The sequence below is a fragment of the Hypanus sabinus genome, chromosome 9, assembly GCF_030144855.1.
Source record: "Hypanus sabinus isolate sHypSab1 chromosome 9, sHypSab1.hap1, whole genome shotgun sequence".
NCBI lineage: Eukaryota > Metazoa > Chordata > Chondrichthyes > Myliobatiformes > Dasyatidae > Hypanus > Hypanus sabinus.
Genome location: NC_082714.1, coordinates 56502869 through 56516097, shown reverse-complemented (window position 1 = coordinate 56516097; position 13229 = coordinate 56502869). Strand labels below are relative to the sequence as shown.

Genomic DNA, 13229 nt, shown 5'->3' with positions numbered 1-13229 from the left:
GTGATAATAAACCTGATTTCTGATTCTGTTCCATAGAGAAGACTGATGCAAAATACTTAATACTCTGCCATTTCTTTGCCCTCCATTACCACCTCTACAGCATCATTTTCCAATGGTCCAATTTCCACTCTTGCCTCTTTTACTATATGTATGTATGTGTGTGTGTGTGTGTGTATGTATTGTATGTGTTAAGGGTTCAAGCACTGTTAAGGGTTTTACTTATTTATATTTAAACCCATGGTATCCTCTTTCATGTTATTGGCTAGCTTACCATCATATTTCTTTTTTTTAGGTGCGCTCTGTTGGTTTTTAAAAGCTTCTCAATCCTCTAATATCCCACTAATTTTTTTTCTATATTGTATACCCAGTCTTTTGCTTTTATGCTGCCTTTGCCTTCCCTTGTCAGCCACAGTTGCCTCATTACACCCCTCCCCATTAAAATACTTCATCTTTGGGATGTATCTATCCTGCACCTTTCAAATTGCCCTTAGAAACTCCAGCCATTGAGTTAAAGCAAATTTGGAAGGTGTAACCTGAAGAATCAACTGTGTTACAATAAAAATTTATAAATGTAGGGTATATACAACCAAGATCACCATGTATTTTTCAGACTGTGGCCTAACAAGTTTACATAGTTACTGCATAATATCCCTGCTGTTGTAATTAATTTGACGGCTAGTTTTTGAAAGCATTCAGTAGGCCTTTAAATTGACCTATCCTACTACTTAAGGATCTGTGTACCTCATTGGTGACTCAAAAAGTCACAACTTTATTTCACTCCCTTTTATTTTTATTTCCTTGTCGCATCTCTCAGATGCCTTGCCTCACATTTCTCTAGGTTGTTCTGTTTGCCTTTCTTCTGTTCATCCGAACAGACCATCTATATTTTCCTAGTATCTCAAGCTAGTTTTCTCATTGCTAACTAGATGTACGTTTTTTATGCTAACTGTAAAATTGATTCTGCTTCTCACATTTATAACTACATAATTAATGTTACAAAACCAGAGTTATGTGGAACATCACTGGGAATCGCCTCTTGGTCACAAACAAAAACATCTACTGACCTCTACCCTGTGCTTCCAGACAGCCAGTTTCAGTTTCAGTTTGACATTCTCCCTAAAGTCTCTTAGGCTTTTACAAATTTGGCAAACCTTTTGTATGGGACTTGTCAGAAATTTAAGTCGATTAGATCAAATCAACTGCCTTCATTAGCACTACAAATTACCACAATAAATTCAATAGATATTTAAGTTGTCTGCATGATCTTCCCTTCCCAAATTCTGCTGACAGTCCCTAATAATTTTGCCCTTCTGAATAACCTTTCTTTCTAAATGAGAGTTAATTGATACCAACAATTTGCTGAAATTGCTAACTGAACTCTAATGATGTGGTTTACCCCTTTTCACACAGTAAAACATAAGTAGTCGTCTGTAGGGACTCCTTGATTTCATTAGGCAGAATTCACCCAGACTATTAAGGGTTAAGTTTGTCATGTATGTTATGTTGTATGTTATTATATTTTGGGGCGGATTCCTTTCATATATACAGGTGTCCCCTGTTTTTCGAAGGTTCGCTTTACGACAACTTGCTGTTACAAAAGACCTACATTAGTACCTGTTTTTGCTAACCAAAGAGGATTTTCGCTTTTACGAAAAAATGACGCCTGCTTTATATGTGTGCTTGCCCTGAGAGACTACAATGACCGTGAAACCTTGTGCGGGCAGTTGTTTGCGCATGCGTGTACGTGCATATGCGTATATGTGCCAATTTATTTTCTCCAAATCGACATTAGCTCGCTGTCTTCCCGATTTTGATAAATGAAACTACACCGTACATACAATATTTCTACTTTATATAGGGTGTATATTTATCATATAATTCCTGTTTTTTCTATATGTTAGTGTTATTTTAGGTTTTATGTGTTATTTGGTATGATTTGGTAGGTTATTTTTTGGGTCTGGGAACGCTAAAAAATTTTTCCCATTTAAATTAATAGTAATTGCTTCTTCGCTTTACGACATTTTAGTTTACATATGGTTTCATAGGAATGCTCTACCTTTGGATTGCGGGGGAAACCTGTATTAACAATATCACCATTTGTTCATTGGGCAAATAAAGTGCCAGTTAAAGGTAAATATGATACACTCATATCAATTTTTGTTGACACTCCCAGACATCTACATTTCTGGCATCACTTCTGTGGCTGGAGAGGTTGAGAAGTTCTGTATTTGTCTCCCTATCTGCTTTGAACAGCTTGACTTGTATTTCATCTTGGTTTAGTGATTTATTCATTTTAAGTTTGATTAATCCTATAATATTTTATTACTGTTTTTTTCTTAAGTGTTTCATTCTTGTTCACCATAACTGCATCTTCTATTGTGAAAACAGTTGCAAAATATTCATTAAGAATCATACCGAGATCCTCTGCCTCCACAAACATATTATCTTTTATTTGGTTCTTTTTTTGGTCCCAATGATTTCTTTGTTATTCTCATTAGATTAGATTTATTTATCACATGTACATAAAAGCACACAGTGAAGTGTGTTGGTTGTTAACACAAACAACACAACTCAAGAATATGTAAGGTGCAGCCTGCAAGTGTTGTCACACTTTCCAGCATCAGCATAGAATGCCCACAGTGTTCAACAGAACAGGCAGCCAAAATACAATAAGCAAAAATATTAAAACAAGAGCCTTTCCCACCTTCTCAGCCACACTCACAGTCAGGCATTGGTATCGTTGTTCCAAGCTAGGGGTTCCTCAGACTTGCCGACCCTGTGTTTTGACCTTCGTACTCGCTGATCTGAGTTTTGATCCCAGGATGTACCAGTCATGGCTCTCTATCTCAGGAACTGCTGACCTTGTGACTTCAACCTCTGGACTCGCCATCCTCTGTGTTTTGATCCCAGGATGTGCCAATCATAGGCCTCCGACCTGAAGCAGTTTCAGGACCTACTGACCTCAGGCCTCTAATCCCATGACTTGATTTTCTCAGACTTCTGACCCTTGGACTTGCTGACTTCAGGGATCACCAGCCTTCATTGTCAGAGCCCCGCAAGACTAAGGTTTCTGTTCTCTGGGATCACTGGCATATAGCCTTGGAGTACTCTGTACTGAACATTAACATCCGGCTCCTTTCCCTAACTCTCCATTTACTGCCCCTGATCTCACTCCCCTCATCCCTGTCCCTAAACCCTAACCTGACCCCGACATTTCTGAGCTGTCCTCGGAAACCATACTTCCAAACCTAAAAAAAAAACTGCCTGAGCCATGAACCTTAATTTTCTATTCTCTTCCAGTATTAAGCTGCCTGTGCCTGTGCTAACTGAAATGCCTTCTATTGCTGATTGGGCATTCCAAAGAAGCTATTTTGCTTTCAGATCTAAGAGTTTGGAATGGGTTAGATCCCAAAATTACCTGCCAAGTTAGCCATCCTTAGTTGAGTATATCGTTTGAATCCCCCATGTGGCTTTTTGTTGGGCTTAGAGGTATAGTGAACCAGGGTACTTGCTTAACATAGTCATTTTATAAAACCATCTCAGTTGGGATTTTTCTGGAGAAGCATCATTTCAGAGAACTTGGTTAGACTCCATATATTACTTTCCCCTACTCTTCACCTAACAAATTAAATAGCTTATGGACTTTTTTTGCCACCAAGTACAATTTTGTTGACATTGCTTTCATATTAGTCTATATTTAGAGTCCCAATTTTGGATAGACTAGGATTATTTTATCTATATAGTGTAATAGGAATATACTTCCTTGTACATGTTACATGAAAAGTCATTTCATGGTTGAGATTTTACGTTGTCTCTCCGTTGAAGGAAATAGGAGCTTCCTATTTACACTGTCTAGATTACTCATTATTTTACAGAGCCCCTTGTCAGCCTCCCTTAAGAAAAATAATCCTAGTCTATCAATCTTTCTTTGGCCATATTTTTCCAGTCCTGCTACATGGTGCCATAATCAAGCTATTGTGAACTAGTGTTGCATACAGTTCAAACCAAACAGCCCAACTCAAGAGTAGCAAAGCTACTTACTGCCTGCATGCGCAAGATGACGTGCACAAAAAATTTTGTTGGCACATGGCATGCAGTGCTGCCCCTAGATTCTTTAAAACCCACCCATAATAAAAAATATAATTACCTGTACTGTCACATGAAGCAGTGAATACTTTATTTGTAATCCGAACAGTGTGATGTTTTCATTGCAATATCTCATGCTGGCTTAGTACCAGCTGGTCAGTTGCAAGAACTCTTGACACTGAATGATACATTTAAAAATCTTTGCATACTTGTGTACACATTAGTATTTGGTCAGTAAATTGTTGGGCCAGTTTGCATTGGCTTCACTCTGCTTATTTTTTCTTGTCATTTGTGAGTGAACACTGGATATTCAGTGATGATGGTAAATACTGTATGTTTAATGCTCCACAAATATTCATGTGTGTCATTGTTTTCAGTGATGAAGTTGGTTGAATTTGGTGATAGGAGTAGACATACTGATAAATTAATGGAACATGCATAATTATCAAAATAACCAAATACAAGCCAGATATAAAATATTTGTCACCATTGGTGCAGCAACCAAAGCTTATAATTTCACTTTCAAATTTCTTGTGTTGTATGAGGTACAATAACAATATTATTTAGCAATGTTATTTTTCAATTGTCTTTTAAAAAGATTAAAAACCTGCTCAAAAATCATTAATAAAATGTTTCATTTATTTCAATCTGTTATACTTTTATTAATAGTGAAACAATACATGTAGATAAACAACCAGAGTCACCTATATCCTTTTTAAAAAAAAAAAAGTCCATAATTAAACCCAACAAGGACTTCAGAAACATTTATCAAGAGAGTTGATAGAATTTGGAACTTGTTACCACTGGGACAAGCTGAGGAAGAAAAGTTGGTAAGGCCATGCAGAGATAGTGAAAGCACATTTTATACACAGAAACAAATAGTGGTAAGAGTAGTGTGTATATATATATATATATATATATATATATACATACATACATACATACATACACACACACACGCACGCACGCAATCAGATTTGAAAAATCAGATTATCAAAAGCATGTCAAGAAAACAAAACATTTATTAACTAGAAATCAGTCTATTAGAACAGATTTAAGAGATATGGCAAGAAATGCAATATGAAATTTCATTGCTGCAAATACAGCATCAAAAAAGATGCAATTCTAGGGGCACAGATTAGATAGAAGAGCAATGAAAGCAAGTGAAAGAACTGAAGATGTGACTCGATGGGCCAAATGGCCTACTTCTACTCCTATATTTTATTGTTACCTATTCATTAATCATTGATAATCTCTATCCAAAATTGCCATAGCTCACGAGAATTTCCCTTTGCAGGATTATCATTAATTTGGGCACACACTTCAATAAAATGTGAAAACCCCTGACCTATGTAGCTTGTATATTCTATTTCTTGGCTAATAAAAAAGAAGTAGCATACATGCCATTAGTTAACAACCTTTTAATTTTTTTATACCACTCAATATCCTGTAGTTTATTTGTATTCCCTTGCTTTGTTTTGTGAAAGAAGATGGAATATTACCACCTGCTCTGACAGCCTTCAATGTACATATGCCCATAGTCATTGTTGCAGGTGTCAGATCAGTCTTCTGGAGAGTGAACTTAATGCAAAGCATCTGGTCCAGATGGAGTCACTGGTGATCTCCTTAGATCCTGCACAGTAAGTTGTTAGGGGTATTGCAGATATTTTTAACCTCTCCATACTTCATTCTGAGGTTCTCACCTACTTTAAGAAAACCACTATTAACCTTGTAACAAAGGAAAATAATGTAATGTCCTTTAATGATCATTACCCATTGATTGTGGTATCCACCATCAATGAGTGGTTTGAGAGAATGGTCAGGGCAAACTTCAACTCCAACCTTCCTGGCAACCTTTTGCGTGCTGCCCAAACAGGTCCACCATCTCCCTGCTCCTGGAATCATCCCTGGATCATCTGGATAATAAGGACATCTATGTTAGACTACTGTTTATTAACTGCAACTCTGCCATTAATACTGTAATTTCAAGCAAACTTGCCTCCAAACTCCTAGACTTAGTTCTTAACACCTCCCTTTGCAATAGGGTCCTTGACCACAATCAGTGGGGATAGGCAGCAACACTTCCATCACAACTGTCTTTACACTGGTTTCTCAAAAGGGAATGTGCACAGCCCATTACTTCACTCTGTATACACTGACATCTCTGGCCAGATTCTGCTTTAACTCCATCTACAAGTTTGAAGATGACACCACCTCAATGGCTTGAATCTCAAATAACAATGAGTTGAAGTACAGGAAGGAGATAGAGCCAAGTGGCATGATGGCATGACAGCAACCTTTTCCTCAATATCAGCATAACAAAAAAGCTGGTAGTTGACTTCAGAAAGTGGGTTAATGCTAATGCTCCTCTTTATGTGAATGGTGCCAAAGTGAAAATGGTTGAGAACTTCAGATTTATTGGAATGAATATCACTAATAGCTTGTCCTGGTCTAACCCTGTGGACACCATATTCAAGAAAGTACATCAGTGCCTCTACTTCATCATGATGTTAGAACATTTTAACATGAGCTGATCTTCACCAATTTTTATAGGCCGAATCAAAGGTGGTGACAAATCAGCATATAGGAAGGAGATTAAAAATCTGGCTGAGTAGTGCCATAACAACGTTTTACTCAATGTCAACAAGACCAAGGACCTGATTGTTGACTTCACGAGGCGGAAATCAGAGATCTAAGAGCCAGTCCTGATCAGAGGTGGAGAGGGTATACAATTTTGAATTCCTGTGTTATGGGCCTAGCATGTAAGTGTAGTTATGAAGAAAACATGGCAAAGCCTTTACTTTCTTAAGAGTTAATGAAGATTTGGCATGACATCTGAAACTTTTGACAGACTTATATATAGATGTGTGGTGGAGAGCATTGAAGCTTGGTATGGAAACACCAATGCCCTTGAATGGAAAATCCTACAAAAATAATGGATATGGTCCTGTCCATCATGGGCAAAACCCCCCCCCCCCCCATTGAGCACATCTACACGAAGGATTGTAGTAAAAGAGCAGCATCCATCATCAGGGCACCCCTCCACTCAACTCAGGATGTGCTCTCTCCTTGCTGCTGCCATCAGGAAGAAGGTACAGGAGCCTCAGGATTCACACCACCAGGTTCAGAAACAGTTATTACCCCATAACCATTAGTCTCTTGAATCAAAGGGAACAACTTCACTTGCCCTGTCATTGAAATGTTCCCACAACCTATGTACTCTTCAAGGACCCGTCATCTCATGTTCTAGATATTTATTGCCTATAATTACTTTTCTTTTTGTATTTGCACAGTTTGTTGTTTTTGAACACTGAAGATCCAAGTTGGTGCGGCCTTTCATTGATTCTATGGTTATTATTCTATTATGGATTTATTGAGTATGCCTGCAAGAAAATAAATTTCCATATTATATATGGTGACATACAGTGCCTATAAAAAGATTCCCCCCCCCCCCCCTTGGAAGTTTTCAGGGTTTGTTTTTTTACAGCATTGAATCACAGTGGATTTAATTTGGCTTTTTTTTTACACTAATCAATAGTAAAAGGCTTTCATGTCAACATGAAAACAGATCTTTACAAAGTGAACTGTGCACCCCTTAACACTACATTTATACTGAGGTAGTGATAACAGGTGTGCAGGTTGGTTGAACAGCAGAATGATTGAAGGAAAGTAGCTGCTTTGAACTTGGTTGTGTGGGACTTCCTGCCCTTAACTCTACCTCTTCAGTTATTGTCACTTGCATTTCTTTTTGCACTATTTCAGTTTACACTACTATGCATCATTCTGTTGTTTTTGTGCTTGTCAATATTATTGTTGTATTTATCATTGCTCTCTGGTTTATAGGACAATAAGCAAAGCAAGATATAGAGTTAATGTTTCTGGCTGCTCGCCCCAGAATGAGGAGTCAGACTTCAAGCGCTTGGCCATTTATGACAGATTAGAAGTTTCTTCATCAAGATTGTAACAAAACTTTTGAAATACTCCTCTTTAACTTCTGTAGTGGTTCAGTCACTGAGTGCAGAGATCGGTACAATTCTCAGAAATACATGGGATCAAGAAATATGGAGCAAATGTAGGGAAAGCGGGTGGTTAAAAATCAATTATGATTTTAAATGATGGAACAAGCATGAAAGGCCAGATGACCTATCAGTGTTTTATGTTTAATATCTCATTTGATGGTATTTATGACAGCTCAGCAAGATCTCAACATTTCAAGAATATAAGTTACTTTCTTTTAATTTATTTAATTCCTGTGATTTGATGTTTTAGCCAAAGTTAAATCAGGGCTGAATGAGTGACCCTGTAGGATTTTGCTCTGAGGTCATTAGAATCTCAACCTGGGAAATCATGCCCAATTGTTCATGTCAGCAAAGTTCAAAATCAATCTAGTTATGATTCTAATCACTCTGCATTGATTTAAAAAAAAACTCCCTCTGCTGATATCTTTTAACCGTTGTACCTTTCTTAACTCCAAGCACTTTCAGTGTTTTGGGTTGATTTTTACTGATTGCTAAAATCCAGCATTAATGTGGTCAAGTAGACAATGTCCCCTACTTCTCTCATGAAATTAAAACTGTTAACATTCAATAGACTATAACATCTTTATTAGATAGAAATATCAGTTCTTTACAGTAGTGTAAATGGGACAATATTTGATAACCAACTCACATTAGTCCTTGGCTGCTTAAGAAATAACCACTGGTTGAAGATTGGAAAAATGCTGATGTAACTCCTTTATTTAAAAAGGGCAATAGACAGAAGGCTGGGAATTATAGGCCAGTTCGCCTAACATCTGTGGTTGGCAAAATGTTGGAATCGATAATTAAGGAAACAGTAACAGGGCATTTGGATAAACATAGCTTAATAGGACAAAGTCAGCATGGCTTTACAAAAGGGAAGTCATGTTTGACAAATTTGTTGGAGTTCTTTGAGGACATAACATATAAGGTAGATAAAGGGGAACCAGTGGATGTGGTGTATTTGGACTTCCAAAAGGCATTTGACAAGGTGCCACACCAAAGATTATTACTTAAAGTAAAAAATCATGGGATTGGGGATAATATTCTGGCATGGGTGGAGGATTGGCTTTCTAACAGAAAACAGAGAGTTGGGATAAATGGTTTATTCTCAGACTGGCAGTTGGTGACTAGTGTTGTTCCGCAGGGGTCGGTGTTGGGACCCCAACTCTTTACAATCTATATTAATGATTTGGAGAAAGGGACTAAGTGCAACGTATCGAAGTTTGCTGATGACACAAAGATGGGAGGGAGTGTAATGAGTGCGGAGGACATTGAAACCCTGCAGGGGGACATAGGCTAAGTGATTGGGCAGACATTTGGCAGATGAAATATAATACTGACAAGTGTGAGGTCTTGCACTTTGGCAGGAAAAATAATAGAGCAAATTATTATCTAAATGGAGAGAAACTGGAAAGTGCTTCTGTGCAAAGGGATCTGGGGGTCCAGGTGCAGGAAACACAAAAAGTTAGTATGCAAGTGCAGCAGGTGGTCAAGAAGGCCAATGGAATGCTGGCTTTTATTGCTAGGGGGATGGAGTATAAGAACAGGGAGGTCTTACTGCAGTTGTACCGGGTATTGGTGAGACCACACCTGGAGTACTGCGTGCAGTTCTGGTGTCCATATTTAAGAAAGGACATACTGGCTCTCGAGGCAGTGCAGAGAAGGTTCACTAGGTTAATTCCGGGGATGGGTGGGTTGATGTATGATGAGAGGTTGAGTAGATTGGGACTCTACTCATGGGAGTTCCGAAGAATGAGAGGCGATCTTATTGAAACATATAAGATTGTGAAGGGGCTTGATCGGGTGGATGCGGGGAGAATGTTCCCAATGATGGGTGAAACTAGGACTAGGGGGCATAATCTTAAAATAAGGGGATGCCGTTCCAGGACTGAGATGAGGAGAAATTTCTTCACTCAGAGGGTAGTGGGGCTGTGGAATTTACTGCCACAGAGAGTTGTGGAAGCTACTACACTCAATAAATTCAAAACGGAGATAGACATTTTCCTGGATAAAAATGGCATTAGGGGATACGGTGGACGAGCAGGTAATTGGACATGAGGCTAGGTTTAGATCAGCCATGTGATCTCCTGGACCAGTTTTCGATAGCCTGGATGAGTCGGAGAGGAATTTTCCAGATTTTTTCTCCTCAATTGGCAAATAGTTTTTTTTCCCCCGGGTGATCACATGGGTTTGGGCGGGATGAATAATAAAATAAAATGGGTGGCATGGGGCCCTGTTGGTTGACACTGTTGCCTTGTGGGATTCGGTGAAAATAGAGTTAAGATTGGATCAGCCATGATCTTGTTGAATGGCGGAGCAGGCTTGAGGGGCCGATTGGCCTACTCCTGCTCCTATCTCTTATGTTCTATGTTTTATAACTGTTGGAGAGGCCAGATGTACAGATATTTTGGAGGGCTCTGAAGCTAGATGAGATTAGAGATAGGGTGAGACATGGACATGGATTGATTTCATGTAGGGTGAGAACTTCAAGATTAAGATGCTTTTTTTTAAAGCGGGAGTTAGTCGATGTGTGCCAGAAAGCCCTGGAGTGACTTTTAAGACATTGGTGCAGAGTCAGGCCATTCCATCATGGCTGATTTATTATCCCATTCAACACATTCTCTGGCCTGCTTCGTATAATCTCTGCTTTTACGTATATTCAAGGACTTGGTCTCCACAGTCATTGGCGGAAATGAATTCTACAGGTTCAGTGACCTGGCTAAAGGTATTCTTCCTCACCTCTGGTTTAAAGGGACCTCCTTGTATTCTGAGGTCTGGGTTCTAGACTCTTCCACTACAGGAAACATCCTTTCCACTCTATCCAGGCTTTTCAATATTTGATAGGTTTTAATGAGATCCTCCTCTCTTTCTACTTCCAAGTACAGGCCCAGAGCCATGAAATGCTCCTCATACATTACCCCTTTCATTCCTATAGTAAATCTTGTGAACCCTCCTTGGACTCTTTCCAATGCCAGCACATCTTTTCTTAGATAAAGGGCCCAAAACTGCTCACTGTGCTCCGAGGTGTGGTCTGACCAGTGCCTTAGAAAGCTTCAGTGATAGATGAATAGAGCATGATTCATGATGGGATGTAGGCTGTAGGAGTTTTAGATGATGTCAGGTTTACCGAAGATAGCTGTTGTGAGTTTGTTCAAAGTTTTAACACGCATGGTTGTTGGTTTCCTATGCAGTCTATCTAGGCTGGGACAGCACCTGCCAGTTAATAAATCTTAATGAAATTGTGGATTTATTGTCTGAAGCTGTCTTGGGTTTAAGCAGATCTAAGGTAAACTTATCACACTTAAGGTAATAGCAGAAGTACAGTACAAGATCAACCTTGTTCATGAAAAAATTTTGCTGTTTCCACCATGGAACATTCAACCTCAAGTTGTGTGTTCAAATACAACTCCAGTGATATGAACATATTCTAAGCTAACATTTCAGTGAAAGTTTGAATTGTGCTATTTTTTGCTTGTGATACTAAACTACTTGAGGGCTGGATGTTCTTTGTGTGCTCCCTAATATTTCTCATTCAAATAATATCATAGGTCATGAGAAGTCATGGTTTCATCAGTGTGCACATTTTTTTGCTTTATTTCTTGAGAAGTAGTTTCTATTTCTTGAGAATTTGCTTTCCACAGATTATGAACAGTGTTCCAGATAAGTTTTGACTTTTGATGGGTTTCCATCTTTGATTATTAGAAAGATCAAGAAAACTATGGGTCAGTTTTATTTTACCCAGCTGATATTGGACAGAATGTTAACTGATATGTTTGTTGAACCTGATAGTTTGATCAGATAGCTTGCATCAGAATTCTCAGACTCTCCCACTATATTGCCCACAACAAAATTTCTAGTACTTCATGAAAAAGCCTTGACAACCTTTGTGTGGTCTTTGACATTCCTGAGCTGACATCTGATTATGACAAATAGAAGAAATGTAGATTGAAGATCTGTAGGAGAGAGTAATACAGAAGTTGGGGCAAAAGGAGAAACCTAATTAGCTGACTAACAGGCCTGCCTTCTGAAAATTGTTGCATATCATATGACTGATCTCTGTTTCAGAGATACGGTAGACAGTTTTGGTTGGATACATTTGGATCATAAGACCAAAAGATATAGAAGCAGAATTAGACCATTTGGCTCATCGGGTCTGCACTGCCATTTCAGCATGGATGTTCCAATTTTCTTCTCAGCCTAATCTGCTGTCTTCCACCCAGTATCTTTTCATGCCCTGAGCAATCAAGAATCTGTCAACCTCTGCCTTAAACATACATAAAGAATTTGCCGCCATAGCTGCTTGTGATAAAGAATTCCACAGATTTGCCACTCCGGCTAAAGAAATCGTTCCTCATCTGCTTTCTAAAAGAATGCCCTTCTATTCTGAGGCTGTGTCCTCTGGTATTAGACTCTCCTACCATAGGAAACCTCCTCTCCACATCTGCTCTATCAAGGCCTTTCAGCATTTGATAGTTTTCAATTAGGTCATCCCACATTCTTCTGAATTCTAGTGAATACAGACCCAGAGCCATCAAATGCTCACCATATGACAAGCCATTCAATCCTGGAATCATTTTTGTGAACATTCTTTGAACCCTCTCCAGTTTCAGCACATCATTTCTATGATTAGGGGCCCAAGCCTGCTCACAGTACTCCAAGTGAGGCCTCATTAGTGCTTTATTTGTTTTTTGTGCCTTTGATTTGCTCCTATCTGCAGAGGAAGTTCCTTGATGTGGGATAACCCAGCCCTTATCCTCGAGGAGATGGCAAGTGGTGCTCTTTTTAAAAAGTAGTTCCAACATACCTCTCCATTACAAATGCCCACCGGAAAATGAAGCTGTGTATGGTGACATGTATGTATTTTGATCAATTTACTTTGAACTTTGAATTTTGTGTTGAAGTTCAAAAAATTGTAGCCAATTTGTTTGCAGGGTCTCGGAATATCAAGTTATATTCTAATCACCCCTAATTCCACTCTCCTTTCCCTCCATCTCTGCCCCCCCACCCCCCTGCCCTCCTGCATCCAAAATGTGACTGTTCATGTCAGTTATGAATTAGGCCCTTGCTGGATTATTTCATTTTCTGAATGTATGCATACAACATTTTTGTTAGAAGAATGTGTCA

At 38.7% G+C, this 13229-nt stretch overlaps 1 protein-coding gene across 7 annotated transcripts in view; it reads left to right on the top strand.

The window, feature by feature from the left end:
* Positions 1–13229, top strand: part of LOC132399425 (trinucleotide repeat-containing gene 6A protein-like) — a 162299-nt gene that overhangs the window by 67196 nt on the left and 81874 nt on the right. The window contains exon 3 of one of the 7 annotated variants that reach the window (XM_059979744.1): positions 12823–12958. The exons of the other annotated variants lie outside the window; for them this stretch is intronic. Within the exon in view, the coding sequence (XP_059835727.1) occupies positions 12937–12958 (22 nt within the window). The 5' untranslated portion in view covers positions 12823–12936. The remainder of the gene's footprint in view (positions 1–12822; positions 12959–13229) is intronic. 7 annotated transcript variants of the gene reach the window in all.